The 25,408-nt window shown below is 36.7% G+C and overlaps 1 protein-coding gene across 1 annotated transcript; it reads right to left on the bottom strand.

Moving 5' to 3' along the window:
* Nucleotides 1-80: 80 nt before the first annotated feature.
* SPATA1 (spermatogenesis associated 1) lies at nt 81-25,408 on the bottom strand. Its single transcript, XM_060773837.2, has 13 exons — nt 25,055-25,408; nt 21,992-22,098; nt 18,212-18,329; nt 17,738-17,791; nt 17,302-17,647; nt 14,600-14,872; nt 13,035-13,167; nt 12,585-12,645; nt 10,347-10,470; nt 8,668-8,793; nt 7,309-7,487; nt 3,764-3,862; nt 81-275 (listed from the first exon to the last, which is right to left on the bottom strand). The coding sequence occupies exons 1-13, from the start codon at nt 25,088-25,090 to the stop codon at nt 159-161; spliced, it is 1,773 nt and encodes a 590-aa protein (XP_060629820.2). The 5' UTR covers nt 25,091-25,408; the 3' UTR covers nt 81-158.

The raw sequence follows: 25,408 nt of genomic DNA on the forward strand, positions 1-25,408 counted from the left end.
GTTCTTAAAGTGAAACTTTTCCACTCTCCAATGTTGCTTCTGCACAAACAAATGGAGTTCATTTTTACTGCTGCACATTCACATTTCAACACATATAACATCTCTGTGATATTTTAACAAATTACAACTAGAAAATAGCCTTTAAAGTAAACAGAATCTCAAATTGGGTTCAGTTGAGATACATGTTTGTCAGAGTGCAGTTTCAAAGCCTGAACCTTCTTATGTGCCAGTTCTGCCTTCAGAGCCCGTAAATCAGAAGTTGCCTGCTTTCTCATCTACAAAAAAAAAAAAAATACAAAGATTGAAAAAAAGAATAAAATTACAACCTTGTTTTATTTTATATACAAGGTGTAAGATTAAACTTTAATATGTATTAATAAAGCCTTCATCTGTCATCTTTTGAACATAACCAGTTATGCAATGAGGCACTTATGTTCTGTTTCTGGCATGTTAACATCACAGGTAAACCCTAATGTACATATCACACAATATTTCCACTGAAGCCCATGGGAAGTTGGCTGAACGAACATTACAGATCATAGCGTAGATATTAAAGCATTTTGTTTCTGGTAATGAAAAAAGTGTATTATTGTCCTCAAATGAAGGGCTTCAAACAAGAGGGGCTTGCAAAACTTTGAACAGTGAGGAAACTAGATATTCGGTGGTACCCTGATATATTATATTATATTATATTATATTATATTATATTATATTATATTATATTATATTATATTATATTATATTATATTATATTATATTTGTTTGTGCTGGCCTCCCAAGCTAAAAAGTACTGGACATAAGATTTGTCTGCACTGATATATACATACACATATATATGTCTGTTTCCCACCACATTTATCAGTGACCCCATTTGTTCCATGCATAACACACACACGTCTTGGTGGGAATGCCATAATCAGCCACACATTTCCTCCTGGTGAACCACCTTGCTGTTTGGGGGGTGGGCTATATTTTCAATCCTTTGCATTATTCTCAGCCATATTGACGTTTTTGTTTTATTTGTGTGCGTAATGCATGCACATATATCTATTTTTGTTATGTGGAGTGCACTAATACTGGTATTCTGATATGCAAGTATCTGCACACATACTCCTGCTTTTTAAAAAAAAAATGTTAATTCAAAATTTCAAATTCAACCCAGCAAAGAATTAATTCCTACTGGGAATGATCACATCCCAGTAGTACCTCCACCTCCCAACTCCAAAGCAATATGATGTCACCTGGAGGACTGGCCACACATTAAAAATCTGTAAGAAAAATGGCAGGATAAAAGGCAAGTTTTTCTTTTAAAAAACTGGATTAACCCAAAATAACTGCACTGTAAGAGAATCATGGATCAGGATTGCAGTGCCTACAAGGTGAGTACATTTTCACCCATAGTGGTAAACAAAGAAACTGTGCTGATGGGAACTATATTAAGTGAATACATAATGACCATTCAATAAAACAGTTCGAGGTAAAACAGTCTGTTCTCCATTGTGGTCTCTGTGGATTACACATAGATGTGAATTAGCAAACTTTCTACACAAGGCAGATGAGAAGGTGCAGACAAATAGGCACTGGGTAACTTAAAATGGTGCTGTGCAATTGGTATAAAAAATCCAGAGTCCTGAATGCTTTATGAGAATGTAAGAACTGTTTTCTGTCTCATGTTGGCATCATGGAATAGAACATTGGCAGAATGATAGCCTATGCCAGGTAGAAAGTAGACATAATAACTGGCAACAAAGTAATGACCACTCTAAAAGAAAACTCCTTGGGACGAATGAGAGTTTTCTTGCAATGTGAGCCCTTGCAATGTGAGTTCCTCTCCAAGGAAACGAGTGACATATTTCAAATTGTCAGTTGGGGAAGAACTACTGAAAGGCTCCTGACAGAAATTCGTGGATTTGTGAAAGAGGATGCCCGAAGAGTACACGATCCCTATCTGATTTTAGAAACTAAGGAGGATTAATACTGGTTAGTACTTGGATGGGAGATTAGCAAGGAATACTAGGACCCATATGCTGTATTTTAGAGGAAGGAGCTGACAAAACCACCTCTAAGTATTCCTTACCTAAGAAAACCATAGTGACTTGAAGACATACACAGAAGCACGTATTATGACCACACAAGAAGTGCTTCATTTCCAACACAGTAAACAAGGATAAAGACAATGATTCTTCAGGCAAAAAAGCAATGAGAGCTGAAAGGTAAACTGGTAATGATGGAAAACTATACCCTTTGTCATACAATATGGGGACGAGAGGCAATACAACACATTAAAAAGCAAGCAATTATATGGAGTAACATTATTTTGATCCACATAATTATTGGCAACAGTTTGTGATGCATCTTATCCTTTGGAGTTGAAAAATAAATAGATATTTAATACAGTTAACTAGAATGTCCTACCCTCTGGGAAGAAAATCAAACATCTCTCCCATTAAATCACATTTTGCCAGAAAGAAAATTGGTGGAAAATGTTTTTCCAAATCTTCATTGGATGCATTTGGTATGACCAAGAGATTAACAAATTAGGCTCTATTGCGTAGATTGTTGTATGATATTGAAAGTAACGAGTCTCAAGCATCCAGCTGCCTGATCTTAGCGGCGGTTTAAAGAACTGACCGTTAGCTTCATTGAGGGCTATTTATGTGGTCGGAGGTGGGCGTGGCTTAGCTAACGGTTCCTTGGAGTCTCGAGACTGTCTGATGCTGCCTGCGCGCGCACGCATAATTACCATAGGTGCAAATCCACAGGTGGTCACTCGGGAAACCATGTTTACAGGTAAGCAACCTACACTTCCAAATCTTTATTGGATGCATTGGGTATGACCAAGAGGCTCAGTTAGGTATGCGAAAAAACATGATGTCTATGAAAGGGCAAACATTCATGAACCACCCAAAATGGTGCTGGGTTAGTACATAAAATATGTAATCTTCATTTAATTGGTACCAACTACATAAGTCTCCTATAGAGCCAAGCAAAATATTGCGATATCAAACTGTGGCAACATACAAGTCAGCATCCAAATATGGCATTGTGGCAATTTACAGTACATGACTTTTGAGGAAGGCAATCTGCAAGACCTACTTTATTGGGAAAACCAGAATGGAATGCAAATGAGTTCTTATAAAATGATGTTCTAGGTAGAAGCGAAAGCCTGAATTTACAAGAAGAGATAAGGTTTCAACAGGCCACAAATAAGCTATAGGAGGACAAGACTGTAGGTGGTTTCTTTCCTGGGTGGGAAAACTGGTACTTTCTAGAAAGCTGATAGAAAATGAAGATTTTGGCGGTTATCACTCATAAGTATGGTTTTGAATGTGAATATGAAATAGTCACAAAAAAATTAACCTAAGTATCTTGCTATATCTGTAAGGTGCCCTGATTCCCCTTTGGGGTAGAAATATAGTAAATAAATAAAGTAACTGTTTTGTATTTGAGATTGCTACTTAGTAATGATTGTGACACAATTACCACAATTGTAACTTAAACCTCCTTTACCATGCATCATCTGCATGTCTAATTAGAAGTCTACCCCTGCAGACAAGTTTTCTCTGTTTGGCAAGGAGAAGATCAATTTTGCAGGTGACTCAAGTGCAAGTGCATGACACTTTCATTAGGCTTGTGGGGTTAGTATATATAAGTAATTCCTAACAGGACTTTAGCCATGATTTTTAATATATACTTTTAAAATAAGTTGTAAGTTGATTGTAGTCCCATTACTGGGGAAAAGGTGGAGAGACATTAATATTACCTTGATTTCTATGACAAGCTTCATTTTTGCATTATCTAGCTTTCTCCTCAGCTGGTCAATATCATGCTGCAAGGTTGTGATCTGGATTATTGTATTATTCTACAATAAAAAAATGATAGATTCAATTCAGAATCATACACATATCATTTAAATAACAGAATTATACACCAATCCACACACAAACAATGAACATTCTCTATTAACTTCACTGTCTGGGCAGGTTGTTCAGAATGGCCTTACCTTTAGTTCCATAGATACCCTATTCTACTATCTTTCAGTCTTATAGTTGACAAACCTAACCTGCCTTATATTCTTCCCTAAATGGACAGATCAAAGCCAAAAATAGATTTGTCCTTCATTTCTCCAATGATACTGTTTTTATGGGAGCGCGGCAATAAGGTTGGACTACTTAAGGTTGGACTACTGTAACATCCTCTACATAGGCCTACCTTTATCAGTGATCCATAAATAAACTAGTGCAAAATGCTGCTGCCCGGCTTCTCGCAGGGGTCCCAGCGAGGTGCCGTATCACTCCAATCTTGCAGTAACTGCACTGGTTGCCGATTGAGCACCGGATTACCTTCAAAGTGCTGATTCTTACCTTTAAGGTCTTATATGGCCTGGGGCCGGAGTATCTGAGGGACCGCCTCACGCCCTACCAACCCCCGAGATCACTCCGTTCAGACAATCAGAATCTCCTTGAAGTTCCCAATTTTAAGACCTTTCACCTGATGTCTACTAGGGATAGAGACATTCATGGATTCATGGTGGTGGTTCCTTACCGGTGGAATGCCTTGCCAGCGGAAACACGAGTTCTCCGAGACTTACTATCTTTTCATAGAGCTTGTAAAACTTATTTATTTAGTCTGGCATTTGAATCTTGCTGATTGAAATTTTTCTTTGATTTTAAATATAATGTATTGCATATGTATATTGTAAACCGCTCCGAGCCTTCGGGAAGTGGCAGTATATAAAATTGATAAATAAATAAATAAATAAATAAGTTTTCTCTTCAGTTAGGTATATTCCAAACGAGTTTGTTTTTTTCCAACATGGGTTAACTTCCTCTGATTATTTTAAACCAGGATATATGTCTCTAGAATACACATTTGAATCAGAATGCAGAAATGGAAATATTCCGGTGTTGAATTATTACATGTGGACAGGGTTAACCCCCCCCCCCCAGGAAATGTTTCAGATTTTTTAAAGAAGTCCTGGTTTACTCATGAATTTTTACAGGTTAACCAAATCCACATGCTAAGTCTATGAGAAGCAAAAATTAAACAAGACCCTCCAGAACTGCAAGCACTATCTTAAGCAAACTTTGACAATTTATTCACTTTGTCATTGCTTGCAGCAATAAGTGATATAGCAGAAGCAACCAAGTTGGCCCACCCATAGTTGGAGGTTTGGGTGTTGTTGCCTCAGGCTGGGACCATTCTGGAGGGGGCCATGTGATCTCTCCCTGTATCTGAGAAGCCCTCCTGGTTCTGCCCTTTCAGGCTCATGGCATAACAAACTAGAAGACATCAGATCTGGTCTGTCCTGGAAACTGCAGTTGTACTCTCTTGGACTCATAGCAAAATATGGACATACTATTGGAAGTATACATCTTCATTATGTGGCCAACTGATGTTTGGAGTGGGATTTTCACCTCATGCTATGTTTCCTATTTATATATTCATAATTATAAATATACAGTTATATAGGGTTTTATATTTATATATTCATAGTTAATATTTCACTGGATTTTCACCTCATGCTAAGCTGCATGTTGGCCGCTTTCCTGGAAGAGGCTGTTCGCTTTGCTGCCACAGGGGGTGTTTGAGGGGACTTGGCAGGCCCTACTTGTTCAGGCTCATAATCTATCCCCCTGAAAGGCACAGTCACATTCTCTCAGCCATAGAGTAAGATACATATACTCAAATTAAATATAAATCTTTATTTTATTACTTATATTCATTATGGTGAATATACTGGCAGTGTCTTTTAAGGCTGTGCTTTTGATTTATGCCAAGTCTTATCCATTTGGGGGATTGTAATCCCAAAAACCTCCACAAGGAAAACTTAAGTTTGAATACATTTTATGATGTTTCCAGGTATATAAAAACTGTGATAATTTCTGCTGGTTTTAAAAGTTTATACTTTAATTTCTCATAAACTATCAAGCATTTTTGAATAATTTGGTACCAGATTAAAGGTATTTTATGTAGTTTTTATTGATAATATGCATAGATTATTGATCCTGATTTTTAGATATGCCAATGTAAAGTACGCGCACAAGTGTGTGTGTATGTCATTTTCAAGTTTTAAACGTTTGAAAACATACATAAGCTCAATGGGGCAAGAAAGACTGACTGGCCTTGCACTCTTGAATCCACTGAAGTTTTATCAATGGAGCCTGATTTCTGTCAAAATGTACTGACACAGTTTTCAAGTGTTTCCAACAGAAGTTGTGGTATTATTTTGTAACTATAAATTAACAATTAACAGTAATTTTCAGTTATTTTAAGACTTGAAACTTTGTAACTAAAATAAAAATTGATTTAATTAAGTCTATATAAAAATATAGAATGGACCATACTATTTAAATTAATTTGTTTTATGGAACTACTCTTCATGATTCGCTAAAAAAAAAGGTTTCAATTCACCCCCTGAATTTTTTTTCTGACTATGGCCCTGCATGTGGCTAATACTACATAATAAAGCAGAGTATTAATTTCATGAGATGCCAAAATCATAAGAATCTTTAACTTGTGGTAGCATCAGAAAGGTTTCCCACATTGTGGCTGCTTGATGAATTTCAAGCAGCGATTGAAGCGGTTTACCTGATGGCCTTCAATCAGGCAGAGTCAAGAATCATGGCTATTTAATATGTGGTTTTCCCATCACAAATGTGCACTTTTTAAAAAGAAGCTCACAGAACCCCTGATGTGAAGAAAATTTATTATTATGTTATATTTATATTTATGTTTGGAAATGACGGAAGACAAGCCAACACAAAACTGCTAACTATGGTAGAAAGTTAAAAAAACCCTCAAGGTTAATTGTTCATAACTGTCATGTATAAAACTGCAGTTTAACAGAAAGATATGTTTACCATATGAGAAAAGCAGGATACACAAAACTGATTCTCACACTAATTAGCTGAATTGCCTCTGTGTCCTTAAGGCATACTTCATATCGGAAGGATTTAATTAGTTTAAAACTTTGTTCTCATGATTGTTCACTTGAGTGGGAAAGAGAATTTAGACATGCAAAATAATATAAACATGAATTGTGGTTGTGTGAAGCTAACAGTATGTTATGATAATTCAAATGGGAGCACTAGCTGAGAGTTAAATATATGAATTCTTTTTCCTATCCAAGGCTGTCATTCGTTGTTTGGATCACTATGCTCTGAGTCTTTAGGGACAAAGTATCATGTCACTGAATGCTAATTCAAACGTATAGCAAAGCTGTCTTCCATGACAAATACCATAAAATATACAGGCTTTACTGAGTTTACATTTTGAGAGAAATTGCAACTGGACAAAGAACATTACCTTTGAATTTATGAGGTAGTTTAAATTATTACGTTTCTTTCTAATATCCCTAGCTTCTAGTTGTGTCAATAATTTCTGGTAGTGAAGTTCAAAATCTTCCCGTAGTTTGTTTAAAACTTCTTCCAAGGAAACAGTGACTTTCTTCACTTCAAAATACTTTTTCTTCCAGTAATCACGGGCTGCAAAAGAACACAGGTCAAAATATTTAAGTATACATTATCATCCTATTCATACATACTCAAAAGTAAGAACCATTACATTCAAAGGATCTTACTCCCAGGTTAATGTTTAGAGAAATGCTGTCTAAAAATCAGTAATAATGTGTTGTCAAAGGCTTTCACAGCTGGAATCACTGGGATGTTGTGTGGTTTTCAGGCTGTATGTGTTGGAAATGGCAACCTTCTTCAAGCCTCCACTAGTAATTTGTTTGCATATGATTCAGTTTGTTTACTGTATTATATATGTGTGTGTGTGTGTGTGTGTGTGTTTTGGTATGCAGCTTTCCCTTCACTCTATGGTTCTTGAGATTGTGAGGGGCTGCAGATCACATGATCAAATCCGAGACTGCTCAGAGCTCAGACTCCATTTTTGAGGACAGGCTCCATTAGACTCTCAGACTGTTAAGATCGTAAGAAAGATGTCCTGTTTAACTTTGAAAACATTTTTGTAAACCTCAATTATCATACTGGCTGGATGCAAATTTTAAAAAAGACTAGCTAGACACTTGGTAAGATCCTAAAAAACTAAGAGCAGGCATGGGGAAAATACAATTCATGAGTATTCTGCATTTTGCTTTGTAGCTACTTCTCATACTATGACTCATTTGACCAGGCAGTGAAAAATCTCTTTCTCACTAATATGTATGGAAAAGAAGTATATGCATCTGCCCTTGTTTAGGCAATCATACTGGAAGTCAGTAAGGCCCTAGCTGGAGAAGGCAGGGGGGCTAACTAACAATCAAGCAAGGTGAGCATTTCAAGGGGCAAAATTCTCATAAAAATGAGGGTGATCTTTGAAGTACACACACACAGGGTAAAGGAGACAGAACCAAAAGCAATATCTCCAAGACATTGTCAGTTAGCTTCTCATGCTTGCACCTTCTACTCACAAGCCTTTTCTGCCACCATCCAAACTATTTTCTGCACCAGTTCTCTTATGAAGAACTATGGTCTGTCAAAAAAAACCCAACAACGGAGTTGAGTAGGTCTGGATAACCCATGGAACAAAGCTGTATACTCTAAGTAAGGCAACAAAAGAATGAAGAATTCAAATAATGTTATCCCATTTTGCTAGGAACTAGCCAGCCAAAGAGAGATGATTGATCCCTTTTCATCGGTAGTACATCACTCTAAAACATACCTTGACATCTCCTGAACTTGTTCAGCTCAAGTAAGCCTTTCACTTTTTTAATCAGTTCCATTCTAGTCTTTTCCAAGTCCTTTCTTTCTGCCTTGGTAAGATGTAAGTGTCTGTTCAGTTCACTTCCTTGGGAAAAGAAATATTTGATATACTTAATTAGAAGTTGGCAGAGAATACAGTCTGCTGTCCATATTCACTGGTGATAAGGACACAGGACCCCTGTAAAAGTGAAAAACCACAAATAAAGAATTTTTTTCACCTGCGGGAATACTTCTCTAGGAATTTCTAGGTCAACTTTCATGGAAACTGACTATAGAATCGCTCTGGAACATCTAGAGATTCTTAGGGAGAAGTTGTCTCTAGAAATCTCTAGGTCCTCCATCATGACTGGAGGAAGTTGACCATAGAGTTACATTGGAGGACCTAGAGATTCTGAGAGAAACGTTTAATCACATCTGTGAATAATTAAAATCTGTAAAAGTCAAAAATGTGAAGGGGCAACTGTATAATGAATAGATAAGGCTAATACTGCAAAGCCTTGAAGAAAAAAAGTAACCCAGAAGTGCAGACAGATCTGTAGCCATGCTGCTGGCCAGTTCCTGCAGGATTCAAGACAGTAAAATGAAGTTAAAATGTACTCAAAAAAAGATGTGATGGGAGGAATGACTTCTTGTTTGAAGGGTTTAATCTCTGCATGACATTTTTGGATCCGGTTAAGAATTCACATACCACATACAAGAAAGGAAAGTTACCTGTGCACTAACCTCCAAACTACATCAAAAAGATTTTCTTCCCATACATTGGGTTTGGTTCTAAAACCCTTTGCTTGGGAAGTAAAATCTTCTCATGCAGACAAGCATGCCATTTTCTACCTCTGTCTCTGTAGGTAATGTTTGGAAGAAATGAGTGGGAACTTGAAAAAATGCATTCACATGGTAACCAAACTCATGGGAGTAATGATGTTAGGCCCTGTTTTATAAGAAATGTTCCTGTGTAACCTCAACCAAAATAAATGGAAGTTGTGAAAGAAAAATCCTAAAAGGATTATGTCAGTCCGATATAATAACAACAATCTCAGGTACCACGAACAATACCATTCCCACACCAAAGGAAAGTATCAGTAACTTTGAAACAATCCTGAGGTTAAGTGTAATGTTTTAAGACAAAATACCAGAGGGACCCAAAATGAAGACTGAATATTCCCTGATGATTGGTTATTACAGGAAAATGACAAAACTGGGGTTAGAGGAATGAAGTAGAGCTTCTAGAAATCCTGAACAAAAGCACTCACACTGTAACACTTTACTTCAAGCCTCATTTATTAACTATACTGGATAAAACAGAAGGCAAAAACCTTACATAAATTGATAAATTAATTTTTATTTTAGTAAAAAATAGACTACTTCCCTTTCATAGAATCATAGAATTGAGCCAGCCATTCTGTGAGTCCAAAGGTAATAATAATTACTGCTGTAGAAATGAATGTCTCTGCACAATTGCAGGCACTGATAACAGATACATTAGAGGCCCATTTAGAATAGAAATTTCTCTGGAAGCTATTTGCCTTCACTTAAACCCTGCATCCTCCTTTATAGATGAGAAACAAAAGTCTTGTTGCTAAAATTACAGGCTAGACATTTCTAAGAGTGTTAACAAATCTATCACTTGAATATATTTACCTTCTTTTGGAAATGCTCTGTTTGGAACATGAGTTCTGCTTACAGTTAGAGCCAGAAGAGGTGGACTAGGAGGTGAAAGATATTGGTTTGGATGTGCAAAGTCTCTTGGGTTATTTTCATCAGTCTATGGCCAAAAAAACCAAAAAAAACAGTGTTAATGTCCAGCTATTGCTAATATGCAAATATGGGGCCAGGGGAGAGTTTCATATTGTCTCCTGCATATGTCATCAGTTGGGGGACCCCTCCACTCAGCACCAACCACTGCTCTGAGCCAGAGTGAAAAGAGAGGGGCCAGGGGACAGTTCCACCTTGTCTCCTGTGCTATGCTTATAATAAATATAATATAATATAATATAATATAATATAATATAATATAATATAATATTATAATATTTATAATATTATAATGTAATACAATATAATACTACTAATAATATGTTATTATAATTATATATTTTATGTTACATGTAATATTACACTCTAATGGTATAGTACAATATACTAATATATAATACTGACATTGTACAATGCTTATAATATAATGTATTGTTTGTATATATATCTTGTAAGCTGCTCTGAGTCCCCTAAATAAATAAATAAACTAGAGAGATGAAGCTGAATCTATCACAGGGTGTTCTTGTTCAGAAGAGATTTGCCATTGCCTTCCTCAGAGGCTGAGAAAGTGATTTGCCGAAGGTCACCCAGTGTGTTATATGGCTGAGTGAGAATTTGAACCTTGGTATCCAGAATCATAGTCCAGCACGTAATCCACTATAATGCACTGGCCCTCAGATTGTGGCATACTACAGTTGGACCATGGACTGTGCCCAGGCATGCTGAACTTCCTCTTTGCTCCAAGGTATCTCCTATTGAACACACATGGTAAAGCAAGGAGGAGGATCTCCAGACATATTTGGACTGAAATTCCCATGAGATCTAACCAACTGCGATGGATGATGGAAATTGCAGTCCAGCAATATTTGCAAGGCCACACATATCTGTCTCTGTAGTAAAATATATACAGTGGGATACCTAGAAGAATCCTCCACCTTGTGCAACTATGGAACAGAACAAACAGTTTGGGATCTGTATGCTTGCCTACAATGTCTTGCCTCATGCATAGAGGAAGAATTGTGTAAAGCTACAGACAATGTGATCGCTGTTGCCTATTTTTGGTCTACAATTATTTAGCTGTTTGTGCTCCATTTTTATCAGTTTTATACTTATGTATGCAATGATTTTTACACTAAATAAATAAATAAGTTGTATGCTTGAAAAATATTTGAGTGACTGAGCAAACACTGGGAAACATATGTCAACCTAGTGAATTATAACAAGAAAAATCTCTCAGTTTAGTTAGTATCATAAAGCACAGCAGAAGTCACAGAAGCAGATATTTAATTTGCCAATAATTTCTATGTGGTTGTGCAGCAGTAGCATTTATAATTAGACGCTAGAGTTCTCCTGTTGCCTTCAAAGTTTATATTTACAACTTATAAAAATCATTATCAGATTTTTTTTCCCTGAATTGATCCTAATGAAGTCAGTGGGAATATTTGGGAAAGTAATACTTTTTAAATCTCAGACTGATTATTTCAAGCTTGTGTGACAATATGCCCAGCTCCACAGATTGTAATCTTGTTCTTGGTTAACTAGAACTAAAACTCAAGAAACTCAGCAGGTTTTTACTTCCAAGTAAACATGCACAGGTATGAGCTGCATACCTTATAGTACTGCGTTTATAAAGAGTCAGTTTACATATGTACAGTATTATTTCAAATAAATCACAAAAAAACTTTTGATGATAAATTTAGCATTGTCCAGGAAGAGATAGAGATGAATGCGTTGTCAAAGGCTTTCATGGCAGGAATTACTAGGTTGCTGTGAGGTTTTTTTTTTTTTTGGCTGTATGGCCATGTTCCAGAAGCATTCTCACCTAATGTTTTGCCCACATCTATGGCAGGCATCGTCAGAGGTTGTGAGGTCAGACCTCTGAGGGTGCCTGCCATAGATGTGGGCAAAATTCAGGAGATACATGGCCATACAGCCTGGAAAAAACTCACATCAACTCAGATAGAGATTACTTTTTATTTAAACCAAAATCACTTATTATTATTATTATTATTATTATTATTATCATCATCATCATCATCATCATCTCAGCAATTTTATGTTGATGTCATATTTTTTAATAAGAAAGAATAACCCATTTTTCTTGTTGGATCATTGGAAACATACCTGATTATCCTGCACACTACAAGTGTCAGCAACAGACTTGTTAATTCCAGAGTGCTGGTGACTGAAGATAAAATCAAAGCACAGTGTAACAATTCATTTAGAAATAAATCACTTTAATTACATTTGCTTAAAAGTCTGGTAGCTCTACTAAATCGTGTGCTGGGGTGGCAAGGTACGTTGTCTCAGTTACCAATCTAAGGAATGACTACGCTGGAGGCAGGGCAGGGAGTCTGCTGCTGACAATGTAGAATGGGAGCAAGCATTCTGAGAAAACTCTAACTTCATATGCGGGAAATAGTGACAAGAGAATGAATTCCCATGTTTAATTATGCTTGCCTGAGAAATAATTAACGCACTGTGCCTTTTCATTTTTCAACATGTTAGCAGTCCTATGCATTTTTAATGAATGGCAAGTAATATTGCCAGCATAATCATTCCATGCTTCATTACCTCTTCTCACTTTGTAAATATTCCAGGTCTCTCTCTTCCAAGGATTCTGGTATTCCTGAGTCCCCTGTCGTATGTCTTTCTGTTCCGATTGAACTGCCTCCATTTTTGGCATCCAGCATGATTGAAGTTTCTTCTACATCAAACAAAGGTGTAAAATATTATGAGCCCTTTTTTACTTCTACCATCTGCTAGCCAAAGAGAATGGCTTAATGAAAAATGTGTGCTTCTTGGAAGAATAATTTATTTTTTTAAAAACCTGGAAGATGAAAGAAATCTTTAAAATATTTAGATACTTTCTGAATTGGCAAATTTTTGAGGACAAAAATAAGACAGTTTATAAAGACCATACTGACTGCATGCACATATCCATTTTGAATCTTAAAATTTTCAAGAATGCTGTAGGACTGAATGCTGATTGTCTCTTTATGTATACTGACTCATTGCAAGTTCTTTAACCATCGTTTGCTGTGACTCTGCATTATATGACTACTGCAGAACACCAAATCATGGTGTGTAAAACATGCTATCAAACTGTAACTGAAATTTAGAATGAATGACAAATATGTCTGATTTGGATGTCACCGCACATTATGGCTACAGTGAACTTGTATTTAAAGGGGACAGGGGAGAAAAAAAAGAGTGCATACTACTCCTGGCACAATTCCAATCTCTCTAGCATTATGAGACTTATGCAAATTGATTCTTTTGTTTTATGATTTAAGTGGAATGCAATACTGTTTTTTAATTTAATAGGTTTTGTTTACTTTTCCCTTTTATGGGTTGCTTAGTTACTTGTGTAAGGAGCCCTTGGTGGCATAGTAGGTTAAAGTGCTGAGCTGCTGAACTTGCTGACCGAAAGGTCACAGATTGGAATCTGGGGAGTGAAGTGAGTTCCCACTGTTAGCCCCAGCTTCTGCCAAGCTAGCAGTTCAAAAACATGCAAATATGAATAGATCAATAGGTATCAATCCGGCGGGAAAATAACAGCGCTCCGTGCAGTCATGCCAGCCACATGGCCTTGGAGGTAACTATGGGCAACGCCGGTTCTTCAGCTTAGAAATGGAGATGAGCACCAACCCCCAGAGTCAGAAGCAACTGGACTTAATGTCAAGGGAAAACGTTTACCTTTTTAGTTACTTGTGTTGATTCTAGTTAAACTGGTTATTGGTTTATTGTTTTATTATGATAGTTTTATTTTTATTATTGTTGTGTTATATACACTGTTATAAGATGCTCCAAGTCCCCTCGGGGTCATGGGGTGGGGTGTAAATAAAGTTGTTGTTGTTGTTGTTGTTGGTGTTGTTGTTGTTGTTGTTGTTATTATTATTATTACTCTGTAGGTGCTCCACTTCACAAAAATAAGAAAAGAAGAATATTGGATAAAACATTGTCTCCAAAACTTTTTAAAAAGATCAGAATTCCCTCAATGGTAACACTACTACAATTCAAAACAATGAGCATATACACATTCTGAGGATATATCTACTTGAAATAAATTATGGAAGAAAGAAAACAATGAAAACTATGAAGGCAGAGAAAGTTATGAAGGACTGCATATGGTATACCTTTTATCTTTTGTGAGATGTTTTTCTCTTCAGTTTGGTTGTTTTCTTCTTGATTGTGGTTTTGATTTATGTGTGAAGAAGAAACGTGTTCTGTGGATTTCTCTCTCTTGCTGGTAAGATTATGTGTCTCTTGAGCTTGGCTGAGAGATATTCTCTGTTGTATTTTCACTGATCTTGATTTTTTAATAGAACTTTGTCTATCAGGAATTAAATTATTCAGTACACAGGGAGATGTACTGGATTCCCTTTGGCTTTTCTTACAATTGATTTCTCCTGGTGAATACATTTACACAGATATAGATTAGATTAATACAGTTGCATAGTTTAGTACAGTTATATAGTTCAGTACTCTATATTACAATGGATTAAAATGTGATTAATCTTATCATTTCAGATTTAATGTATGACATTAATGTTGGCAATTTTCCTATCTTTTAGGTAAAATCCACTTTTTGAGTTTATTTTATAAATAAGAAAATAGTATCATTAATTTTAAAATAAAAAATAAATATATGTAGACAATGTTATCAAAGCCTTAATTAAATACAAAGCCAATCTTTTATGTACCACGTCGTAAGTAAAACTAATCAATGATAGATTTAAAAAATCTGGTGATTTGGAGAGGTACATGGAGATAAAGATTTTGGAGAGTTCCCTATATCTAGTTACTAGGCACATGGTATTAGGATAACTAACAGCAAATATGTAAATAGCCCCAAAAATGGGAATGTAGAAGGTTGGAAAAAGTCTGTCACCTAGAGAGAGTAAGGCAGCTAGTTATCAGTTGAAAACAACAACAATATTTTGAAGGAATTATCCCAGTTAAGAGTTTTAGAGAGAAGACAGAGAAAGTCATCTCTGGAAGTATTTGTGGGGCTGCTGTTCTGGTAATTTGATCTAAGACAGTGGATTTTACTGTTTCTTGGAATTGCATAAACCTATGCTCAACCCATATATATTTGTCAATAAACAAAAATATTACAAAAAAACCTCACTTGGGATCAATATACCTAGTAAACTATGTAATTACAGGGGAATGCAGTCTTGAATAAGCACTGCCGTACTTGAACATCTAATTGTTCAGGGAAGTTGGGTGAGAGTAATATCATTCCCCTGTTTTGTGAAATCTGAAAATGGCTGGTATGAAACCACTGAGGGAATCGCTGTGTGCAGTACAGTAATATTTCAAGTTGCTGAGTTTTGTGTTATCTGTGAGCCCTTTATCAAAGGTGGCAATCCTACATTTCTTCTATTGTCTTAATATCTCAAGTCATTTTTTCCCACTAATACAGGGGCTAAGAAGAAATTCAAGTAATATGACTTGAAATACAATAAATGTGGAGTAGTCATGTTGACCATAAACAAACAAAAAAGTAAGCACAATAAAAAATATGTTTTCTAATGCAGTGGCTCCCACTGTTAGCCCCAGCTTCTGCCAGCCTAGCAGTTTGATAGCATGCAAATGTGAGTAGATCAATAGGTACAGCTTCTGCGGGAAGGTAACGGTACTCCATGCAGTCAGGCTGGCCACATGACCTAGGAGGTGTCTATGGACAATGCCATCTCTTTGGCTTAGAAATGGAGATAAGCATTCCCCCCCCCCCCCCCCCCCAGAATCGGACATGATTACACTTAATGTCAAGGGGAAACCTTTAACTTTACCTCAATGCAGTGGCCTAGATGTTCACGGATCATGTGTGTGTTCATGGATAGATGTGTGCATACTTTAAAGACAGAATGCAGAGATATTGTAGAATCTCTTGAGACAAACTCAAAAAAATATTTTTAGCATAAGTTTTTGTAGACTGAGTTTACTTCATTGTATGCAAGTCAAACTTTTTGTTCATGCAGCCACTTCCTACATCCCATCCCAAAGCAAAAAATGTAGAAGGTATGACTCCAATGTCATCAATTCCTCTTACCCCCACCCCCCAACTTTTTACCAATGAAGACGCATGTGAGCTTTGAAACACTGTGTAGATATTGTACAATATTTATATTAGGGACTAGCTGTGCCCTGCCACGCGTTGCTGTGGCCTATAGTAAGAATCTTCGAAGTAGAGGTAGATATCTGGACTATTATGAAAGAGAGCTACCTATTCCTTCCCCCTTTTTCTTCCCATTTCCCTTTCTCTCCTTTCTTCCTTCTCTATCTCTTTCTTTCATTCCTTCTTTCGCTCTTTGGTTTCATCCTTCCTTCTCTCTTTCCTTCCTTCCCTCCCCCTTTCTCTACTTCTTCCTTTGTCTCCTTTCTTCCCTCCCTGTTTCCTTCCTTCTTTCACTTTTTTATTTCCTTTTCTCCTTCCTTCCTTCTTTCATTACTTCTTTCCTGCATTTCCCTCCATTTTCCTTTCCTTTCTACTTTCTCTTCTTCCTTCCTCGGGTACCTCTTGCTTTCCTTCCGTCTCTCCTTCCTTCCCTCTTTCCTTCTTTCCCTCCCTCCTTCTCTCTTTCCTTCCTTCCCCCTTTCCCTCCTTCATTCTGTCCCTTTTCCCTCCCTACTTTCTTCTCTCCTTCCTTCCTGTCTGTTCTCCCCCAATACCATGGTAGAGTCCCTTCTAACTCTATTCTATGAGTCTATTAAATAGAGAGAATTGCAGAGAAGTGTCCAGCTATTTTTTGTTTAGCAGGATACAGAGAAGCAGACATTCCCCAGGGACATCCCAGTAATCTTCTACCATAAAACTGCTTAGAAAACTCACCATTTCTTCTGTGTGAAATATATTTTTCTTTAACCCTTTCATCCTTCCTTTGCTCAGAGTTCTGTTGTATATGGATACCTGGAACATCTGTTTTTTCAGTCTCATTCCAGCCTAAAATATTATCATATGTCTGATCCTGGCTAAGATGATTTTTTAAAGAACTATTCCAAACTGGTGGAGGAGTCTGTCCACCTTCAGGAGTTGGAGCAGCTAAGGTATCTGGTCCATGATACGATGTATATGAGAGGACATAGTCCGCATTATTGTGATGTTTTTCTGGGGTTGATGATGAAGACAAATAAATACTTTCTACCCCTGGTAACAAATACAGTTCCGGATGAAAGGCCTGAAACATACAGCATATTAATTTGAAGAGTAGGAGGTTGAAAAAAACAATAATGTTTTAAGATAGAAATTATTGCAAATAAATGCTTACATATGGAGGGGCAAATGATTTGAGCTTCAATTCTGTCTCTTGCTTTGCTCTCACCTAGCAATATAATATCAAAAATGATACTGTTAAAATATCACCCAGCCTGTATATTTTGTTACTTTATTCACATAAATAATAAACATTATTTCAAAAATGTAACCCAGCCTTTGGTAAGAACTGGGGGGGGGGAGCACAAACTATAATCCTGTGGAAGGCTTCTAGATGGTTATGACATTTTTATTTAGAAATGCTATCTAATTATTTCCCCATCACATTAAAAAAAGGTTTTGCAGTTTTTTTTAGTTACATACACATACATGAACACAGTGATAGCTGTTCCTTTTGGAATTGTAGCAACCAGTAAACAATTACCTTTTATTTTTGCTGACTCCCTTTGAACTTGAAATTTCAAATGGGAATGTATGAAATTAATCATTCTACATTTGAATATTGTCAGGATAAAAAACAACAACTTACCACTGCTAGTTTCTTTCCTATACATTTTAGAAAGATAAATTTATCCGCAACTGCATCTTCACCTAGGTACTCTCCAATCTGTTCTCTCAATGTTCTCAATGTCATATGAGGTGACACCCTGCAACACCAGATTACATTATTGCATTTATATAATTGGGATATATTTGATTTTGGAGGTATGTCTGCTTACAGATGAGAGATTGTCAAATGGGAAGTTGATAAGCCCTTATAGTTTGGGCTGAATAAACTATTCATAGGTTTCAGTCACAATACGTTATCACTGAATACTATTCATTCTTCATTGATATGAAAATCTACAAATAGAAATATAAAATGGTGTTTCCTGCTAGGCTTCTCTTTCATGCCCATTGTCAAATGCTCTTAGAAATATATTTTATAATACAGATTTTAGGGGTTGGCATGGATTAACTTTGAAACTGAAGATACAGGACAGGCATTTTTCATTTTTTCATTTTTATATATTTCAAAACATATATTTGTAAACAAAAGTAACTGATCAAGTAATTGCAATTTTAAAAGCACAGTCGGCCCTCAACATTTGTTGGTTTCACAGTCACAGATTTGATTATTCACAAACTTGTACTGCCACACCACCTCCCAAAGTTGGAATGGCCATGTGAACATTCAAGAAGTGGGGAGAGGCAAGGTATTACCACTCGCGATGCTCCCAGCTCTTGAGGATAGACTTGTCATGTGAATGTTCACACAACAGCCCTGTCTTCAGGAGGTGAGGGGCGGGTGAGTCGTAATTCCCAGCACTGTGCCTAACTCCAAAGATGGGGCTGCCATGCAAACATCTACACAGCAGCAATATCCTCAGAAGGTAAGTAGAGGATTGTTTGGAAGGAGGATGTGGTATGAATGGCAATGACTCCCCCTCCCTCCCTCCCTATTCACCCCTTGAGGACTAGGCTGCCCTATGAATGTTCACAGAACAGCCCCATCTTTGGGACCTGTGTGCCACGTATGTCTGTTTTGCCCAGAGCTCCCTTCTTTTGCTTGGGGAAAGCAGACACATGTGGCGTGCTGGAAGAGAAGCAAGCTCTGCATAGCACTTCACCTGTCCCATGAAACTCTGTTCCTCCTCCTCTTTTTGTGTGCCATATGTGTTTTTTGCCTGGGCAAAAGAAGGGAGATATTAGACAAAACAGACACATGGCCCATAAGAAAGGATGAGGAGCTAGGACCCAAAGGGTTAGTGAAGTTACAGCATCATGCAGGATCCACAGAGTAAGTGAAGTTGCAGCATCATGCAGGAAACATGCCACATATGCCTGTTTTCTCTAGTTACTAATATCTCCCCTGCTGTGCCCATGTGAAATAGACACCCACAGTATGCAAGAAATGGGAAAGAAGCCAGGATCTGAAGGGTAAATGAAATGAAATGTATGGGGCCTGCTTCTCTCCTCTTTCCCTGGGACCATGATAGGTAACTCTGGATGGGGACTCAATAAGTAGTACTCAATTCCTCCCCTGATCTGCAGTTTTTGCACTTTTCGGTGGGAAAGGGCTATGCCCCTAGCCTCCACAAAAGCGGAGGACTGACTGTATATAAACTTACTAGCCTACATGCAGGCCCGTAGCCAGGATTTCGTTTCGTGGGGGGGGGGGGGGATTTTCAGGGGGGGGTTGGGGGGGGCTGAGTCTGAGTGAAAGAGGGTCTAGCCTAGCAAACCTTTTGTATCATTACCCAATACCCCCATACATATGGAATATATTGAGTATGGTGATCAGATCATGATATGAATAAACATAACAGTTTAAATAATGCAACAGTAAGGCCTTTTCGCGAACCACCATCAGAATTTCGGGGGGGGGGGGGCTGAAGCCCCTCAAGCCCCCCCCTCCCCGGCTACATGCCTGCCTACATGTGATGCCAGTGGTACCTATTCCCAGTTAAGTGCACTTACAACAGTAGCCCTAACATCCTTACATGTAACAATTTATATTTTCCTCAAAAACTACATACGTCATTTAATACTTGAACATTAATGTTCAGTAGATGGAAATTTTCGAGCATAAATCCCATTATACATTATAAAAATAGAAGATAAAATGTGCATAGACTGAAAACCTGTTTATTCATATGTCTTATTCAGTTAAGGCTGTATTACCATTTTAGATGAAACTGCAAATTTTATGTTTAAGCAGCACTATTGCTAGCAAGACTGGTGCTCTAAGCATATTCTCCAGTCATTAAGTCAAGGATGTTCTTCATTATAAAATTGCATTGTAGTACAATTAAGGACATGAAGCATGATTGGTAATAGGATCTTAATAGATTATGTGATCTACAAACAAGCAACCACTACAACTGTAATGATTCTTATAACATGTAGATACAAGCTTCTGAATTTAAAAAACTATAAATCTGATTGAAGTTAAAAAATATGGTTACCTAATGGATAGCTGTCAATAGAACAATGGAAGCCAAGAGCCAGATATCTGATATCTTGTAGTATCTTCTACTAAACATTCTATATTGAAGAACAACATAAAGCCAATCTGCGTCCACGCATGCAAAAGATGCTTAGACATTTGGTTCCAAGTTCCTTTATATTTAATCGTATTTCCAATGCTGAATTAAGACACAGCAAGCATAATATTCCCTCTTCATGTTGGGAACACCTGCATCTACTGCATGTACAGTAATTGGTCCAGAAGATGACTGAGAATTTTATTCAGTTCCGTTTCTATGAGAATCCACCAAAGTTTGCAAACTTCCTCATAAACAAGATTTCTTTTCTTTTATGAAACAATATAGGAGAAAACAAAACTGACAAATTCTTCCATTTTTCATCTTCACCACAGACTGCAATTTATTTAATAGTTTTTCCTCACTCCTCTCCTAAACCTGGCAATTGTAGGTCTTTGTGAGGACCAGTATTTTCTAATACAACGATTAAACAATAAATCACACAATTTATTCAACAAAGTCTATTTCCCAAAACTCTTTGCAGGGTGATCCTAACAACTAAACTAATATGAAATAATATAAGTTTCTTATGTCCAAGGAAACCGATCAACGTTGTGGTCACAAACTATACCTAAATAGGAGTAGGTCTCTTCCACCCCCTAGATTACTCTCTAAATTGAGTAAACTGTGAAGGAAAAGATACACAAATGGCACCTTGTTCCCTTGTAATTTTTCATTCCAATTCTAGTTATTTAAAACACCTAGTAATACTTATTTTTGTAAAGTGTGTAGATATGTATGTTTAATATGTATGACAACAAGATTCAGATGTGAACTAATTATCTTTTTGGTATCCGTTGTAGGCAATTAATTGATTTTCTTTTACTAAGAGGGCCCAAGGGTCCACTGAAAAAATGGGGTGGGCATAAATCTTGTGGGCTTCATTTTTCCCACCTCTGCCATAATAAAATAAGCTAAACTGTATACAAATAAATTCAGTAGATTTGGGTAACTACTATATCATTATACATGAAAATATAGGCAAAAAACACAAATGGCAAGCAGTGTTATAATTCTCAAGGAAGGAGGAAGCTAGAGCAAAACTGGGACATTTTAAAAGCAATTGAAAAATAAGATGACAGAAGATTAATAAGGGCTGTCCCTGGCAAACTAGAACAGCTGGAGACTATTGTATGAATTACTTAAACCCCTTGTCATTAGTATTTTAGCCTTTAGAAAGCTGTACAAATTCAAGTAAGTGCTTAAGTAAATCTTTGAAAGTGCTATGAATTACGAATTTTTAAGGCAAGGCTGCTGTTCCTTTTTCCACCAGTGAAACTCACCTTATAAAACCAGCTGAAAAGAATTTGTTGATAACATCTACAGGAACTGTATTCAACTTGAAATCCCACACTTCCTCCGGAACATAAAAAACATGAAGTTCTATGAACTAAATAGATTAAAATAAAATTAACTTAAAATCTAATATACAGTTAGCATTTTAACATATTACATGAATTGATATTGCTATCCATTTTACATTTTTATTTTTTATTTAATCATTAATATCCCACTTTTCAAAATGTGAATAAGACTGCCATCAAGGGTTGTCTCAAGGTGAGTTTTTGAGCCTAGATAAAAAAGCCTTGATAAAGAAGCATTTCTGGCAATGCATGTCAATTAATACCCAGTGGATATTAGTATGGGTGTGGGACTCCTACAGCCATCCAAATGCTGTTGAACTGCAATTTTCAGCATCCCTCACCACTGGATATGTGGCTAAGGTTTTCTGAATTGGTTCTTCAATAACCACTGAAGGACCAAATGCTTCCTACTACTGCTGCTTTAAAATACTTTGAATGCGATTGTCCTGCTTCTTGGCAGGGGGTTGGACTAGATGGCCCACAAGGTCTCTTCCAACTCCATGATTCTATGATTCTACTGCACAGGAAATTCTACCCTCCCCAAAGATAAGTATAAAACATAATATAGCATAGTTCTCTTTGGGAATAGAAAAAAATGGAAACGGAACTTCAGTTATTAGTCAGAGATTAGAAGGAAGAACCTTTTTGAGGGCCCCGAAAAGGAGGTGACCTTTGTAAGGGGCTGCCTTTCTGTGGATAGCTGATTTATGCCTGTCTAACTATCATTTAAATTAATGGAAATTTAGATAGGAAACACCCACCAAAATCTAAAAATGCAATGATATAGCTATGTGAAATAGAACCAGAATATTACGCTTCTTGCTGAAAGTTTCTGAAACATAATAATGTATTGCTCAATGACATACAGACATGGTTGTTTGCCAAAATTATTATTGTTGGATTTCAGCAGAGTTTTATATTAGGGAACACCACATAAATATTGCAGCACTGATTATAATGAATGACTTTAATTGGCATTAATGTTAAAACATTTCTCTGAATTACATAGGTGTATTGTTAGCTGATGAACAATTTTATCAGGAAATCTATAAATACACAGCATTCAAATATAAAATAAAGCAGGAACTGTATTCCATTTAAAGACTGCACGCTGTGTTGAAATGGGAAATACAATTAAAATGAGGAAATAGACAGTGCCATAGGATGCAGCATCTGTATGCCCCAGACTTCTAATGATCTTCCTGTTATGTGGAGTACAGTTAAGTTTCAAAATACACATTCGCTGTATGATTATTTTGTCTCAATGTGAGAAAAAAAGAGTGAAATTAGTACAAGACCACTGTGGTTTAGTGGTTTGAGTGTTGAATGAGGACTCTGAGCAACTGAGCTTTGAATCCCCATGGAAATTCACTATATGACTTTGGTGAAGTCATATTCTCTCAGCCATAGAGAAAGTCAATAGCAAACCTTCACTGAATAAATCCTGGCAAGAAAACTCAAGATAGGGTTGCCAGAACTCAGAGTCAACTTAAAGGCACACAATAACACCAATTAAAGATTTCAGGGCAGAATTGCTCTAAGGAGGAAAAACTAGAAGAGGTAACCAAGGTGGAACTACAGGAGAATAATGAAAGGAGAGAAAATGAAGTTGGGCAAAAAGAATGCAGAGAAACCATAAATTTGACTCAGATTTCCCTCACGTACAATATGATAAAAATGATAAAAATGCCAGTGTAATAAAACATTAAAATACATAATTTGTCCTATATTCATATACATGCACCAGAAATAAATTAATATCTCCAGTATGACAGATCTTTGATGACAGGAAGCTCCTCAGCAAATGGCAACAATGAAAATCTATTGATGGCTGAAGAAAAAATATAGGTGCCTGATAGCCAGCACCAATCCAAGATACTTTGGTGGATAAGGCAGAGTCCAAATGCGATCTCTTCGCTGTTACAATCAATATTTTTATCCAGATCTTGCACCATTTAGACATGATTTCCTGCTCTTGATATTTCCCCATTCCTTGGATCTTAAAGTCACTTGAAACAAGTTGATTTATTCTTCTGATAGAAAAGAATATACAGAACAAGATTTCAATAGTGGGCCTACACATCAGAAATGGATTTCAGCTTTCTTAGATCCAGGCACTACAATACTTTAAAAGGGAAAAAAAATCCTTATGTTTCAGTTCCTATAATCTGTGAAAATGTGGTAGTGTATACTCCAGGAAGCTGATAGCAAACGCACTGGCACACCCTTCCATATTTTGCAGACGAAAACAGATATGTATGGCCAGACATCAAAATGTTGTCAAGATGGCAAATGTTATTCATGTGCAAGCTAGGAAAGATTGCAGCATTGATTTTGCTTAATTCTATCAGGAAGGGCAAATTTCTATCCTCTCCAGTCCTCCCTCTTTCTCCTGCTAAGTTGAGTGCAAACTGCAACTGAAACAGAGAAGAAAAGGGGGAAATGGGGAAGATTACTGAAAAATTGGGACGTTTTAAAAACTGATGAAAAAGTGGAATATACAGAAGATTAATCAGGAATGTTCTTGCCAGATCAGGACAGATTGATGGCATACTTTGAGCATTTGTATTCTGAGCCAGCTAAAATGTTATTGTTACAATAAATTTAAAATTAAAGGTTTTAAATGTATGCGTGTCCCACCATGAAATAAAACCATTTGAGATTTCATTTCCCCCTGTGAGATTTCATTTCCCACTATTGTTATCCCAACCAGAGTTCAACTGTTAGCAATGGAGGAAAATGTTCACTAAAATATCCACATTATTGCTGCCTATATGTGACTAAACAGCACAGAAATCTTTGATTATTGTCTAAAACCAGACTACAGAACTCCCTCTATATATTCTTTATTTATGGTACTTTGTATATACATGATTTTTACATTATTAAGCTATACCTGGAAAAAAACAAGATAAATTAAATTGAGAATCTGCTCACCACCCCTACCTCTGTATATATTCTCTCAAAAACATTATTTCTCACCTCTGCTGTGTGGGGTCTGATCTGACCAGATGGCATATTTCTCAATTTCTTTCCATGCACATGCAGACTTCTGGACAGGATTCCTATCCTTTCAGTTACATCTTTTATAAGGATTATCTAGTATAATAAGAAAAACCCTGTAGATTTCTTAGACACAATATTCTATATTTCATGGATGGTTCCATTTCTTTGAAGTGTTGGCTTTAGAACAGAGAAAACTTCAGGGGAGCCAAGAACTTTGTTTCTAGTGAACCTGAAAACAAACAAAACAGATCCAAAAGTTGGCTAACAGAGTTGATCCAACCTTTGATGTGAACACTCCCTCAGTACAAATAAATATCACTATAGTAGCAC

This window comes from Anolis sagrei, chromosome 4 (genome assembly GCF_037176765.1).
Source record: "Anolis sagrei isolate rAnoSag1 chromosome 4, rAnoSag1.mat, whole genome shotgun sequence".
NCBI classification, from domain to species: Eukaryota; Metazoa; Chordata; class Lepidosauria; order Squamata; family Dactyloidae; genus Anolis; species Anolis sagrei.